The sequence below is a fragment of the Poecilia reticulata genome, chromosome 12 (assembly GCF_904066995.2).
Source record: "Poecilia reticulata chromosome 12, P_reticulata-male-v2, whole genome shotgun sequence".
NCBI lineage: Eukaryota > Metazoa > Chordata > Actinopteri > Cyprinodontiformes > Poeciliidae > Poecilia > Poecilia reticulata.
Genome location: NC_088841.1, coordinates 26,062,891 through 26,079,198, shown reverse-complemented (window position 1 = coordinate 26,079,198; position 16,308 = coordinate 26,062,891). Strand labels below are relative to the sequence as shown.

Genomic DNA, 16,308 nt, shown 5'->3' with positions numbered 1-16,308 from the left:
AGGACATTACGTAGTTGTATTTGACAGCTTTTTAACAACTGTTATCAACCAAACTGGGTATTAATCTCAAAAACAACTTCTGTAATCAGCTGAGACACTTATTGACTTCTTTCGGACTCTGATAAAGCTGACTTATGTAAAATTATGTTTAAAATGTCAGAAGAGCCTTTCAAAGCTAATTAAAGCGAAACACTACCCATTTAATTCATTTCAATTTGAAATACTTTAATAATCTCAGATAGAAATTGAGTTTTTGAGTCACATTTAATTTCACAATGAGATAAATAACGTAGAAGTTGATATCTGTGGGTAGGAAACATCTGTAGATGTTTGTGTTACAGCAATTCTGAAGAAGCCTATCAATTTACTACCAAAATATTCCGAAATACTTAAATAAAACGTTAAATACAACACAAAGTATTTGTTTATGTATAACAAATACTTTATAATTATAGACCCACATCTATCTAGAGGTTTTACTGAACTAAATCAGCTGGTAGTTAAATATAGGAAGCATTTTGAAAGAAATCCTGTTTTTATAACTGAGAATAAATTTGTGCAATTGAGTCCAAATGAATATGAAAACGAAATGTCGGTTTTGATACAGCAAACATGCAACATCTTTTTAAAGTTTTGGGTGAATGGCATGTTTCCTATAAAAAAAAATAAATAAACTAACAAATGAAAAACTAATAAAGAAAATAACTGAACTCTTTTGTTTGATTTCATTGTTTTTATTATTATTTTACTTTTGACTGTTTTTGTTCCACAAATGTTATGGAACAAATAAAAAGTACTTTTCCACCATGCTAACCCGCGTACATAAATGTACATATTTGCTCTTTTTATCTGCTCTCTATATTTAGTGTCTGTGCGCTGTGAGCGTGTGAAACAGAAGGTAAAATCTGTATTTGTACAAATGTAACGCCTTATTTACAGTGGCATCGTTACATAACAATGAACTACAAACAGAAGGTGCGATTGTTTCTCGCGTTAGCTCTGGCCGTAGGGGGCGGGTTTCATCCGCTCCCTCTCTCTCCCAGTCCCCTCCTCGGAAGTAGACGTATCCCGTCTATATTCCGTTCTTTTTTTTTTATATATTTATTTACAAACCCTTCTACCCTCAAAACTCACATTGGACGACTAAACCGGAGCCCGGGTCCTCGATTCCACCCGTCTTTCTTCCTGCTTGGATCGAGAGGACCGGATGAAACCCAACTGTGGTTTTCTCCGCTTCGCAGGGGAGGTAAGACGCCGGGCTCCGTCTACTTCCTGGCGCTGACTCGGGCATTTAAATGTCCCTGTGGTCGTGTTCGTGTTTATTACTGCAACATAGCAACCGATCGCCTTTATTTCACCCCAACGGAAAGCTCTGAGTTTTGTTTCTAGAATATATTTAAACAATAAATCTTCTTTTTGTTGTCCGTGACGTTAGCCATCAAGCTGCTAGCTTCGCTGTGAAATTAGCTGCATTCCAGAAAGTAGTTCGTTTCATTTTCAAATGCGCCTGTCTGTTGAGATCTGGAAATTTCCCTAATTTCCGTCGGACCGTCCAGGTGTTTTCCAACCTGTCAGCAAGCGCTGGCTGTTTCTAAAGCTTTGTTTAAAATTAGCAACTAGAATTATTACGTTTTTGTTGACAAAATCCAACCCTTTTGACCAATTATCCATCCAAAGATATTATAGGGTGATTTAGATCAAGTCTTAGAATGACCTAGTCAAAGTAAATTTTCATTTAGGTCTGGACTCAGTCTGACTGAGCTTTGGATGTTTTGTAATAATGAACATTTTGCAGCTGAATGTCAGTAAAAACTGATTAAAAATATTGATCTGTATCTTTGCGGTTATAATGCAGCAAAGTTTGAAGAATAACTTTACAAATTACCATATTTTTGTTCAACTATGATGGTGTCAGATGTTGAAACGAATGTATCTTTAGCACAGCGATGTGTCGGATATTCAAAAACTGATTTTCTTACATTGAAGCCTCTGAAAGGAAAAAAATATAAAAATCTCAGAAATTCCATATTTAAACATTTTAGATTTTGCCCTTCAGCCTCAGTTTCGTAATTAATATTTTACCCATTTTTCTGGTTAATTTATTACTTTTATTAGATATTTAGGTCAAAATTGTCATAACATTTTATGTTTCCCATTATAAACATCACCAGTCCAGGATGTCATGTTTACAGCCGTTACTTGACTTGCAAAACCACGGCCTTATGTTTTCAAATCAGTTTGATTTAAAGGTGCACCGATTACAATTTTCTGTCCGATTACCAATCTTTAAAGATCCTGACCTGGCGATTCCAATGTTGGACTTTTTTTTTGTCTGAAATCATCAAGAGCAAATGGGGACAATGGCTGATTTTGAGACCTTTATGGAGGCAAGTAAGTTTGGCTTCCCATGTAAAATGAATTTCCAAAAATGAATGGGGCAGTAATATGTAGTGGCATTATAGCATAATCAACTAACTGTCACCTTCGATTGTTTTAAAAATGCCACATATAACAAATATGACTTAAAAGATATTTAACTTAGTAATTCAATGCCTTAAAATTGGACCTCTGTCTCTTTAAGAAACTCCTGCTCTCTCTGAAACTCTGCCTTTATTAACCCTTAAGTCATTTATACCAGCGTTTCACTGAGCAGCAGCTTCTATAATGAGCTCAGCAGGTGTTTGCTAATTGCTGCTGGCTAGTCTGAAGGAACTGAGTTTAGAAGATGGGGCTAGGCCCACCCAGGCGTTTTGCACAGCTGAATGGTTGCCATGGAGATTGAAGGATTCTTCAAACGTATGTGAAAGAATCAAAGCAACACTCCAGGTCTGGTTTTGATGAGGGAATGAAATTATAACACGATGGAAGGCTAAAGAAAAAAATCAAAACCTAAAACAGAGTCTAGCTCATTTAGAAAGTTGTGTCCCCACGTGTAACCACCTAGTCACTCGCAAAACTAAGTCCTCACGTTTTGGGAAATACAAGTATGTGTGTGTGTGTGTGTGCAGGTAGCTGTATCCAGTGGGGAGGTCGGCTCGACCCGGGGAGGCCAGGATGAAGTTCGCCCAACCCTGGGGACGCCAGAGGCTGTCTTTTCTCCTGGAGAAGGCCGCCTCTAGGGAAGCCCAGACGTGGAGGGGCTACGTGGCCAAGAAGCAAACCTCCCAGGTCAGGACCGGCGAAAAACTGCAGAAACTATACATGTTAACACGTTTCCAGAGAGAATATCTACAGAAATGACACAAAAACAACTTATAAGTACATTTTCAGCAAGAAATCTGAGCTTGTTTTATTTAAAAACACCTTAAATTTGATTTAAAAAAAACTTCTATTCACATAAAACAAGACATTTTTCCCACATTACTAGTGAAATAATCTGCCAATGAAACAAACATCAATACTGAGAAATTATTGACTTCTATCTCTTGCTGAAAAGATACTTTTAAGTTGGTTTTCTTTTTTCAGGTGCTCTAACAACAGAGTCCCCAAAAACTACTCAAGTAACAATCGCAGTACTTCAATATATTTTACTTAAGTAAAAGTAAAAAGTATCGTCCAAGAAATTACTCAAGTAAGAGTAAAAACATATTTGGTAAAAAGTTTACTGAGTAACTGATTAAATTATCAGTCATTTGATACATCATCAGACAGAGCAAAATATAAGTTCAGTAGTATTTTAAGAACCAAAATGATGATAATTCATTAAGTAAAAAAAAAAAATGGCAAAATGAATTTTTCCATATCAGTTTCTTTCACTAAATAACTTTAACTAAACTGCAGGTGTGTTTCTGTGTTTGTGAGTTTTTGGTTGAAACATGTTTGTTTTTCATTCAGTGGGAAGAAAATCCAGAGATTTTACTCAAGAGCAGAAATACTTCATAATAAAACTGAATTTTTACTACAGCATAGTAAAAAATACTCCTAACAGTAAATTTTATTTAAATCTGGTTACTGGGTCTCAAACCAGTCAGAGAGATTTTCCACTGTGGAAACCGTTTCTGGCTTCATTTTGGGATTTTTTTACGTCACTGATTTCAGTCGGTTTTCAGGGAAAAACCTGAACGACGTCAAAAACAAACCCATTTCTGCTTTTTCTTCCCTTTCAGTTGTGAAACCGTAAAACGACACAAGAAGGAAGCGTCGACTCTCTCTGTCATATACATGCAGATGCATCCATATGAGGTCAAAGTCAACTTTGGTCAAAGTTTCTGTTTGTTGTTTTTGACTAAAGGAGAAATAGAGGCAGCAGCGGCTCCCAGGCGTCTCTGTAAACAAATTTAACTTTATTAACTTTTACAGAGACACTAAACTCTGAAAAATGCTAAAGTCCAAACCTCCAGTTTGTTGTTCAGGTTCTGAATAAAACACTAAAACATTTATGGGTTGCATTAGCTGCTACACCGTTAGAATTGAGATGCTATTTTGAGCTAGCATACCCAAACCCTATCCCTGTTATTGCTGTTTTAGGCTAGCATAGCTTCGCTGATAGGCTAACTCCTTTTAGCACAACTTGAACAGTCTTTTATGGGAACCAATCAGATCGTTTTTAGAAGCAGAAATTAAAACAGAGAAGTTTTTTCCATCACTGTTGTTAGCGGATGTCGCTTGTGCGTCAGATTTACGGATGTACCAGAAACGTACAAATAAAAAGGTTCCGTCAAAACTTTTACAAAAGTAAAAAAATAAATAAATAAATTCTGTTAAATTTTTTATGTATTAATTAAAATTAATGTCTTGAAATGTTTCTCTCGAGTTTTATAATTAACAAACTTGTAAATGTTTTGAGGATTTATTTGGATCCAGAAATGGAGGAACAGACGGGAGGGAATCATTTTATTTAGATTTTCTTCTCTCTGTGTTTTCTTGTATTGTATTTCTATTGTGTTTTATTTATTCTAGTCATTCTGGTTGTGCAGCTGGTTTTAGTAAATGGCTGCTGTTTCTTTGAAGTGCTTTTTAAATAGAGTTGGTTTAGGAATCGAAAGCAAAACACAACCAACATTCCAACCCACTTTCTAAATATGAAATACCATAAATGCCATAAATACCGTCTATTCATTCACCGGTTTATGAAAAACCAACCAACCACAGAGAATCATATCCTTAAAAATGTTTTATTTTTTTCAGTCTCCATGAGGTGTGACGTGTTTCCAAACCGTGAGGCTAAAGTTGCGAAACGATTGTTAAACTGTTGACGAATTGCTCGGTTGCCATGGTCACGTGAGTCTGGGCGGCGTTTCGACTCAGCGTTTCACAAAAGACAGAAATAAAACCTGCAGTTCTCAGACGTGACACACATTCAGAAAGCAGCAAAAAACACTTGAGTCACAGAACAAACCAGCTGACAGGGTGTGTGTTTGTGTTCGATCAGCTGGTCTCACCCTGTCTGCGCTTCGTGGCGTCACCTGTTTGCTTCAGACGTTTTGTCAGATCCTGGACACGCCTTAACTCAACTACTGTTTCCAAACCAAAGTCGTTAAATTCCAAGTGAAAACTTAGTTTGCTGTAATTTATCTGGTTTTAAAAATAAAAATAAAAGAAGTTTGAATATCCATTTTAGATCCAAACATAAAAATGCTTTCACTGTTGCTTTAAGAAGATAAAAGAAAAATTTCTAACTTTTTGGGTTCTCACCTGTTTCCTGTTTTCTTGGCCAAATTTCCCCCAGTTTTTATTTGTGGCCGAACAAAATCATTTCAAGGTACCACAAACGGCCCCCGCGCCACACTTTGAACAGCCCTGTTTTAACTCTTCTTCTCGCTTGTCGTTTACGTCCATTAATAAACAAACGAAGTTAAAGTTTCTGTCCGGTCCATTTGACCTTCTGACCCCACAGGAAGGCTTCATACTTTAAATCCTTAAAAGTTCTTGAAAATCCTTGAACTTCAATGAGTTGTTTTTAAGGTCTGTACATAATGTAACGTTTGATTAAAAAGGTGAATTTTGAAAACATTAACAGTTGAAACCAGATGTATTCATACACCTGATAAAAGGATTCAAAAAATTTAAAGATAAATCTAAACTTTTTCTGTTTTAGGTTCAGTAAAATTAGCAAAATTATTTTCATTTGCAAAATGTCAGAAGACTTGGTGAGAAAGTTTTGAATTTAATTTAAAAAACTTATTTTTCTTTATTGATCTGCTTATATTTTATATGTTAAACCAAGTTTTTAAAATCTTTTTGTTAAATTACAGATTTTTTTTCAGACCAGTGAAACATAAAATTAAATCATATTTTATTTTACTCCATAAAAAAAATCAGATCATATAATAGTGAATTTAAATGTCGTCTTTTCGGTTCATTTGTGTCGTTTTAAGTCTCCAAAGTGGGGAAGATGGAAGCCTGGCCGTCGTCATGGTAACCTGTCCCTGTGGTTTCAGGACGCAGACGTCTCCCCGGCGCAGCGGGACGAGGCGGTCCGCTGGCTGACGGAGCTCCACGGCCGGCTGCAGCTCTACCCGGAGACCCTGGTGTTAGCCGTTAGCATCCTGGACCGCTTCCTGGCTCCCATCAAGGTACCGGAAGAACAACACAACCTGGTTCTGGTACCAGAACATCTGTGTTAGGTCAAAACTATATCGACAATAAATACTCAAAACCTCTGTGTTTTCCTTCCATCGATCGATTAATGGTTCTCAGGTCCGTCCGAAGTATCTGCGCTGCATCGCCGTCGCCTGCTTCTTCCTGGCTGCCAAGACCTGCGAGGAGGACGAGGTAAAAGCCTTCATCACCGGGGGCAGCGCCGCTGGAGGAACGGCAGGGGAGGCTAACCGTGTGTGTGTGTGTGTGTGTGTGTGTGTCTCAGTGTGTTCCCTCTCTGAAGGAGCTGGCTGCCTCCAGTAACTGCGGCTGCTCTCCGTCGGAGATCCTGAGGATGGAGAGACTCATCCTGGACAAACTGGACTGGGACCTGCACACCGCCACCGCTCTGGACTTCCTGCACATCGTACGTGTCTCTCACTCACACACACAACACACACACACACACACACACTTAGAGCTGAAACGATTAATCAGATTCATCGTGATTAATCAGTCATAGAAGTAATGTAACGATTCATGAAAAGGTTAAATTCTGACTGGGTGTTTTAGTTGTTGTCGTGAATCTGCTGACTCGGCTTGGCAGCGGCCTCTTGCCTTCTAAACCCTAATCGGTTAAAAACAGCCGTTCACTAAATTAGTCTTGTTGCAGTTCAGGCAGCAACATTTAAAAAAGGAATTGAATTATTTCTTTATTTGCATTTTTTTTTCCATGTTGCGTAAAAAAGACTTGAGCGGTTAAATGAAAAATCTTCATTTAAGTCTGAATAACAGATTAATCTGATTAATCTTGTGAATAATTGAATTCTAAAATAAATTTCTGCTCGTTTCCTGGTTTCTTTAGAGGGTAAAAGTTGTTTCAGCCTCTGATTAAACATCAAAAATACAGTATTGATTCAGTTTGTATTTCATAGATTAAAGTAGATGAGAGACTGAATCGGCTCAGCAGTGCCACCCGGTGGCAGGAAATGTGAACAGCTCTGCTTTGTGCCTCAGTTCCACGCGACGGTGACGGCGTCTCACTCCGGCTTCCTGGACTCCGCCGGGCTGAACCGCTCCCAGCACCTCTGCCTCCTCACCCGCCGCCTCTACACCTGCCTGGCCGACCACGCCCTCATGCAGGTGGGCGCCCGGCGCCGCTTCCTGTTGGTGTGCGGCTGGTTCTGACTGACTGGGTCTGATTTGATCTGCAGCTCAGAGGCTCTGTTCTGGCCCTGGCCCTGGTCAGCCTGGACCTGGAGACCTGCTGTCCTGATTGGCTGGCGCTCACCATCGACCTGCTGAGGAAGGCTCAGGTGAGTCTTCATCACAACGAAGCTAGAGGCTCATGAAGCCGTGAAGCCAGACAGCAGAGGAGTGAAGGTCAAAGGTTATGAACCGGAACAGATGGAGATCAATTTAGACCAAATTAAAAAAAATTAAGTTTCCAGATTTTATTCCCTAAAATATTTAATATAATTTTCTTTTCTTTAGTCTGACCTTCCTCCCATATTTCCTTCCCTCTTCCTTCTTTTATCCTTTATTTCCATCTTTTCTTTGTTCCCTCCATCCTTTTGTTCCTTCCTTCATCCCTCCTTCTTTTATTCCCTAGATCCTTCTTTCCTTCCCTCCATCCTTCTCTCGTTCCCTCCATCCTTCTCTTTTCCCTCCTTCCTTCTCTCCTTCCTTCCTTAATCCCTCCTTCTCTCGTTCCCTCCATCCTTCTCTTGTTCCCTCCTTCCTTCTCTCGTTCCTTCCTTCCTTCTCTCGTTCCCTCCATCCTTCTCTCGTTCCCTCCTTCCTTCTCTCCCTCCTTCCTTCTCTCCTTCCTTCCTTAATCCCTCCTTCTCTCATTCCCTCCATCCTTCTCTCGTTCCCTCCATCCTTCTCTTTTCCCTCCTTCCTTCTCTCCTTCCTTCCTTAATCCCTCCTTCTCTCATTCCCTCCATCCTTCTCTCGTTCCCTCCATCCTTCTCTTTTCCCTCCTTCCTTCTCTCCTTCCTTCCTTAATCCCTCCTTCTCTCATTCCCTCCATCCTTCTCTCGTTCCCTCCATCCTTCTCTTTTCCCTCCTTCCTTCTCTCCTTCCCTCCTTCTCTCCTTCCCTCCATCCTTCTCTCGTTCCCTCCATCCTTCTCTTTTCCCTCCTTCCTTGTCTCCTTCCCTCCTCTTAACCATTATAATCTGTTTAGCTGCCTCTGAATCTGCCCGACTAAAATCCTTCTCCATCTCAGTCTGAATCCTCCAATCAGAGCAGACGTCCTTAAGTCCCTCTGCGTCGCCGTGGCGACCAGGTGTAACTCTTCCTCTCCCGCTCCTCTTCCTCCCAGATGGACAGCTCGGCGCTGATCCGCAGCAGAGAGCTGGTCTCACGCAGCCTGTCCACTCCCAGAGCTTCCCTGCCTCCCAACACCGTTTACATCTACCACCCCCTGCAGCTCGCCGCCCCGGCACGCCGCCGCCCGCTGGGTAGGTTCCCTCCAGAACCGGTCCAGAAGAACCATGCAGAACCTCTTCTAGCCTCGGGCCAATGAAACAAACTGGTTTAGAGCCTCAAATATGACAATGAAGTCTGGAAAAAATAAAAATATACGTATTTATTCTGCAGGTTAATTGATTATTTGGATGATTAATTGGTTGTTCTTGCGATTAATCAATTAATCTGATGAACAAATAATCACATTTAACAGATTCTGTGATTCTTTAACTAATTAAGCCTCTTTTTGTTCAGTGTTAGAAAAACATTAAAAGATGCAAATGAACCAATACTTCCTGTCGTCTAAAGGCTTTTAAAAACTGAAAAATGTCACTTTTTTTTTACCTCTATGGCCCCAGTGAGCCACCGTAAATACGACCGATCACATAACGTGGTGTGAATGTGGCTCTTCTTCTTGGTCTGCTTTGGTCCAGGCACCATGGAGACCTCCAGGGACCAACCCGCCCCGCCTCAGACGGCTGGAGAGGAGAGCAAAGCTCCGCCCCCTTCCCCGAAACGCCTGAGCCACCTGCACAAAGCCCCGCTGCGCTGCAAAGCCTCCGCCAAGCGCAAGGTGAGCCCTGGAGTTTGGTTCACAAATGGCTCCGAAGGTCATCAAAGGTCAACCATTTACAGGATTAATCAATTAGTTTACATCAATGACCTCTGGAAACGTTTTTTCCCTTTAAATCTTATTATTATAACGGCACAAGTAAAATGTTTTGCTGCACAAATGTTTCATTTGATTTGTAAAAGTGGATTGGCTGGTTGACCTCTGACCTCTGGAAACGTTTATTAAAGTCTGTAAAACGTTTGACCACCTGACCAACTTCACTCTGGTTGTTTTGTTTGTTGTTTTTAGGTAAAAAACAATGATGTAATTGTGCATTACCTCCGTCTGCCTCTAGGTGGAGCAGATGGACGTGGACGACTTCTACGACGGCATCAAGCGCCTCTACAACGAAGACGCCACCTCCGTCGTCCACGAGGGGGCGCCGCCCGCCGGGGGCGGGGCTTACAGCGGCGGCTCCTCCCCCTGCCCTCCTCTGCAGCCGGTCGGCGCCTCGTAGAACGGGAACCGGCTCGGCGGACCGACCGACCCACCGGGTTCTGGTGTCCCATCAGCCCCTGCAGCTGGAAAACAGAGCAAAAAAAAAAACTAAACATCCAAAATGTAAAAAAAAAAAAAAAATCTGCTTCTGATGTAATTATTGTTTAACTCAAAAAAAAAAAAAAATGTAAACATAAAGCTTCCTTAAAACCTGAACGTGTCGCTAATGGTGAAAATTTCCCTATTTGTGGGTTTTTCTGCATGTTTTCCTCTTTTGTTGGTTCCTAAAATGCGACTCCTCCCCCGAGGAAGAGGAGGAGGAGGAAGAGGAAGAGGAGGAGGAAGAGGAGGAAGAGCAGCAGCTCGGTGCCATTTATTCATGTTACATTTAAAACTCAACCTGCCAAAACGTGTCTTTCTTTTCCAGTCTGTTTCCTTGAGGTGAATGCATGAGACGTGTTTTGTTGCTTTCCCAGCCAACGACTCTCCGCTTGTCGACCAATCAGGACGAAGCGTCTCCTCCTCTGGATGGACGTCTTTGTGTCCAGGCTCTCGGAGACGATGTTCCCTCCCGTTTAAGACGTTTTAACTTCCTGTTTAAATGATTTGTCCTCCGTGTAAAAAGCTCTGTTGCTCATGCTGGAGGAGCTGCTGCTCCGGGACCCTGAACGCTAAATAAAGACCTTACAACGAGACTCCTGCTCTTCTTCTTCTGATTTAAATAGGCCAAAAAGTGATTTTAGAGCAAAACCGAGTCCAGTTCGGCCTTCATTTGGGTCCATTTAAAATGCAAGAAGCTGTCATTCCTTGAACAGCCACCAGAGGGCGCCATGTCGCGTTTGGAACAATGTAGCTCCAACACTGAAGCATGGAGGTGGAAGTGTCATGATCTGGGGATGATCAGAACCTGAAGCTCTAATCTGAAGCAGAAAAATGACCCAAAACTCACCAGTAGATTCACCGTTGGCCTAGTCAAAGCCCAGAAATTATTAAACATCTTCTCAGTCCAATTCTTGAACCTTCTTACTGAAGTTATTTCAGCTAAATATTAACCACTGCAAGGAGGGTGTGCTAACTTTTTACCTCCTCCAGGAAGCACTTATTTTGTTTAATGAATTAATCTCTAACATTTGTTTGTAGTTAAATAACTTTCTCACCCATAAATGCATAAAAAACACTGAATTTTTAAAGAGGTGTATTTTTTCACGCCCGTAGCTCCGAACTCTCCAAAGAGGGAAAAATGTTTCATCACAGCAGCAGAATTAAAATTTTACACAATTAGATAAAAGTTATAAAAATACAGTGGTGGGAACATTTCTACTGAGCTTCTGATAGCAGAGCTAATTATTTAGCGCTTTAGCATTTTTTGATGAATTTGAAAAGATTTAGCACAGCTAGCTTCCCACCGAACACATTTTGACAGTTCAAAAGAATCACTTCCTGACAGTTCAAAAGAATCACTTCCTGTCGGTTCAAAAGAATCACTTCCTGTCGGTTCAAAAGAATCACTTCCTGTCGGTTCAAAAGAATCACTTCCTGACAGTTCAAAAGAATCACTTCCTGTCAGCTCAAAAGAATCACTTCCTGACGGTTCAAAAGAATCACTTCCTGTCGATTCAAAAGAATCACTTGCTGACAGTTCAAAAGAATCACTTCCTGTCGGTTCAAAAGAATCACTTCCTGACAGTTCAAAAGAATCACTTCCTGTCAGCTCAAAAGAATCACTTGCTGACAGTTCAAAAGAATCACTTCCTGTCGGTTCAAAAGAATCACTTCCTGACAGTTCAAAAGAATCACTTCCTGTCACCTGAAAAGAATTTTCAATTTCCTCTGCACCCAGGAAGTGACATCACTGAAGTCTCTTCTTGCTCACACTGTGAAGAGATTTACCTGTTAGGAAAGTTTCTTATCTATATTTGATTATTTTTGACCCAAACATTCAACCTTTCAACCCGTCAAACACGTAAATGATATTTATTGTCGTTTGGGAAAAAGTCAAAAATTATCTTTGAAACATATTAATTTGCTGTCATCACATGTTGCTCCATATTTTAACGTAACTTTTAGTGAAAATCTTCAGCCGTTACAGAAACAGGTTTTGTTGCTGCTGGTTCAACCCGTAGCGCCAGGCAGTGACATGATTTTTAAATAATAAATATAATACAATAACTGCCTCCCACTGCGTTCTGCATCATGTTGTTATGATTCTTGTTTCTCTCTCAAATGAAACCAGTCGGATCTCGTTACGTATTTTTGTTCCGGGTGTTTGATTCGTTCAGAATCTCTCAGAATCTGACAGCAGCACAGAGGAGAATGAAGAAATGAAGCATCTGACTGAACAACAGGTTCAGGCAGGAAACCGTTCCTGACCGTTTTCAGCGATTCAATCTGGTTTAAAACGTTATTAAAGTCGGAGGAGGAACCGATGACTTCCTGATTGCAGCGTTTGTTCCTCTGTCTGCCCACAGTGACAGGCGCTAACGCTAATGCTAACGCTAATGCTAACGCTCCAAAGTCCCAGTCAGGTTTTTATGACACCTTGAGATTCCTCTCATTGTTTGAATTTCACAGATGGTTTTGCTTTTCCATGACTTGCAGAGTCTCACTGACGACAGAGAAGGAAAACCTGAGTTGTTTACGCTCCGTTTGTCCTTCTCGTTTCTGTCCTTCTCGTTTCTGTCCTTCTCGTTTCTGAATCGATTCCAGGAATGTGAGGCTCTTATCAGAAAAGCTGCAAATCGTCTCTCATTCCAGTCTGAATCTGACCTGGAGTCTGTTTGTCCTGCAGGAGGAATTTCACTTTTCCTAACAGTGTTTTTGTTTTGTTTCATTAATAATCCACATCTGATCTGTTATTTACATCACGACAAAACCTAAAAACAGGAACGTTTCTGACCCGTTGGTGTGGAACCGGTTCCTGACACCAACACGGCGCTGAGCAAACAGCTGCCAGACCCAACATGATCACACATCGGGGCGGGACGCCGGGCTGCAGATCCGGCTTCACTTCAGGGTTCCTATGAAAACAAACAGCTTTTAGTTTAGAATCATATCTGATTTAGTACGGAGGAGGATTAGGGCCACTGGGGAAAAAAAAGGTCTGACTTTAATCTCAGAATCCTGACTTTTTCTCAAAATTCTGATTTTTTTTCTCAAAATTCAGAATTTTTTCTCAGAATTCTGAGATTAAAGTCAGAACTGTTTCATTTTTTTCCCAGTGGCCCTAATCCTCTTCCGTAGATTTAGTTTGTGAAATAATATAGTGGAAAAAAATAAGTTAAATTGTGACTAAATTTACATTTTTTTTGGGTCAATAAGTGGTACTGGGCCGATATTTACTATATATATGTATCAAATTTATTTATTTATTTAATCATTATTAATTATTTAGAGGGAGTTTAGTGGGTCGGTCGTCTGGTGTTTGTTTGGTCAGGTGACAAAGATGGAAGTTAATATTGATTTTCTCTGTTATGAAGCAAAAACCAGAAACATAAATTTCAGCTGAAATTGGAGTGAAAACATATTTAAAAAAGCATCATATTTAAGCAGAAATCATGTTTTTCTCAGCATAAACTGTGAATTTTGACTGATTATGATGAACTTTATGTGTTTTAACTTAAAGGAATCGAACCGTCTCTACGTTCCAGGCTACCAACGGGGCTAACAGAGCATCAGATTGTTCATTTCTAAGAAGATAAAAGTTTTGCAGAAACAATAACAGATCAACAGACTCTGTCATGTTTAACTCACTGAGTTTGTTACAGATGCAGCAGGCATCTCCTGTAGCAGTCTGTGCACAGCGTTTCTAATAAAGCCTCTGACTGGAGACTCTGTTGCTGCGCAGCATTCTGATGGTCGTCTGCAGAACAGAACCAGAACCAGCTGAAGTTTAAACCCTGACCTCTGATCAACCAATCAGAGGTTAGGGTTTGAAGGAATCAATACTATTCCTTCAAAATAAAAGCACCTAAGTAAAAGTTTCGCCACACTTTTATTAAAAAAAACTAATAAAAGTAACCATGTTAAAACCAGCAGAAATTAATTTCTATAAGCATCTTTGAACCTGAACCCTAAATTAAACGGGACGTTAAATATGTTAGTAAATATGTAGTTTTTATTGTTTCTGGTATAAAACTCAGTTAAAATCAGAGCAGAGTTTTCACTCTGATTCACAGCTTCAGAGTGAAACCTGAGATCGTGGCGTCTGGAGGATTTTTACACATTTATCCTCCCACATCAAACTGAAACCGGAGATAAAATCCTTCCTTTGTTTTCAGCCGCTGCAGAAACTAAATGCGACAGTTAGAAACGGGCGGAGCGGCCAAAGATACGAGACCGAAGCAAACAAAATGGAGCCAGCAGACGTTCATTCAATGTAAAAAGAAACATATTCCAGGTTATTCTGGATTAACTTCATAAAAACTTTGTTTATGGGAAAAATAAAAATATATAAAAGCATAAAAAACAAGTTTCGTGACAAAATCATTGATAGGTTTGATAAAATTTAGTGGAAGGAAAAAATGGATGACTTATGAAATCCAACGACAGGACAACAGTAAAAGGCCCCAAGCCATGATACTGCCACCACAAGATTTTTGACATTTAATTTTATGATTTAAAATGTTTATTTCATTGTACATTCAAATTTTGTTTTATTTTTTTTGTATTTTTGTACATAATTTCATGACTTAGCCATGTTAGCTAAAGCTAGCATGTTGGAAAACATGAACACATTTAGTTAACTTTAGTCTTTAATAAAAAATAAGATAAGAAACTGTTAGCAAAAATGTTATCATGCTAATGTTAGTATAAATGCTACCATCATGCTAATGTTAGCATAAATGCTATCATGCTAATGTTAGCATAAATGCTATCATCATGCTAATGTTGGCATATGTTGGCATAAATGCTATCATCACGCTAATGTTGGCATAAATGCTATCATGCTAATGTTGGCATAAATGCTATCATCATGCTAATGTTAGCATAAATGCTATCATTGTCATGCTAACGTTGGCAAAAATGCTATCATCATGCTAATGTTAGCATAAATGCTATCATTGTCATGCTAACGTTGGCAAAAATGCTATCATCACGCTAATGTTAGCATGAATGCTATCATTATCATGCTAATGTTAATATTCTAATAATACATTAAATCTGCCTCTGTCTTTTCCTGTTTAATCATCATAGTTTGCTGGTATCAAATGTTTAATTTGATTTTAGTTATTTATCGTCATGTTTCCATTAATTAGAGCAAAATTTTAATAAATCCAAACATCAAGAGATGTTTTTTAGAGACTTGATGTCTAAACTGCAAACCCAGATCAGCTCCAGTAAAAAGCAGTAAAAGTTAAAGTTCAGCTGGATGTTCAGGGTGGAGGAAGGCAGGCAGGAACACGTCTGTAACAGCAGGGAGACTCAGCAAACCGGTTCTGGTTCTGCTAGAACCGCTGCAGAGATTTGGGCTTCAGCAGCGCAGCGATGGACGTCGACCTGCTGACCTTCGCCGCGACGGTCAGCGCCTGCGGCCTCTGGCCGGAGGAGGCCGAGGAGAAGTGGTGGCGCAGGCGGCGCTGCTGCTGTTTGGGCGGCTTCCAGCCCGGATCGTCGTTCTCGGCGCCGCTGGTCAGCGCGGCCTTCGGCGGCGCCGCCAGCAGCTCCAGGATGTCCGGGGCTCGGTCGCTCAGGTACTGCCAGGCCTTCTTCCCCGCCGCGTCCCTCAGCTTCACGTCGGCGCCGAACTTCTTCACCAGCAGCCGGATGATGTTTTTGTGGCCGTGGATGGCGGCGATGTGGAGAGGCGTCTGACGCGCCGTGGACTTGGCGTTCACGTCGAAGCTCAGGCCTTTCTGCTCCATCCCGTACCTGAAACCAGCAGCAGACCACCTGGAGGTCACTTCAGGCCATGGAAACAGGATTCACTCATTCATAAGGTCACGTGGCCATTAGGGATCAAATCTGAGATTAATATAAGAAATTTCTAGGAAAAAAAAATCTAAAATTTTTGCATGAATCTAAAATATTTTCTAGAAAAAATTGTTAATTATTCAGTTTGAAAAGTCGGAAATTTGATCAATTTTTTTCAAACATTTTGACAGTAATCAGAAATTCTCTAGAAAAGAAGAGTTTGAAAAATCAAAAATTAGATAGAAAAAAAATTTAATTTTCAAATGAAACATTTTGTAGAAAAAATTAGGACAATTTTTCAGTTTGGAAAGTTGGAAATTTAATGCAAATGTTCAAAAATGCTGCAAGTTAAT

The 16,308-nt window shown here is 40.2% G+C and overlaps 1 protein-coding gene across 2 annotated transcripts; it reads left to right on the top strand.

Moving 5' to 3' along the window:
- The first annotated feature begins 1,099 nt into the window (after positions 1–1,099).
- Positions 1,100–10,740, top strand: LOC145554136 (cyclin-I-like). Of its 2 annotated transcripts, none has more exons than XM_081613529.1 (10): positions 1,100–1,246; positions 3,009–3,168; positions 6,381–6,515; positions 6,640–6,714; positions 6,806–6,946; positions 7,537–7,662; positions 7,734–7,835; positions 8,849–8,987; positions 9,429–9,568; positions 9,903–10,740. In XM_081613529.1, exons 2-10 carry the CDS (start codon positions 3,055–3,057, stop codon positions 10,062–10,064), a joined length of 1,134 nt encoding a protein of 377 aa, XP_081469655.1. In that variant the 5' UTR covers positions 1,100–1,246; positions 3,009–3,054; the 3' UTR covers positions 10,065–10,740. The 2 variants fall into 2 exon arrangements, with proteins under 2 accessions (XP_081469655.1, XP_081469654.1); XM_081613528.1 differs by having other exon boundaries at positions 6,318–6,515.
- The last annotated feature ends 5,568 nt before the right edge of the window (positions 10,741–16,308 follow it).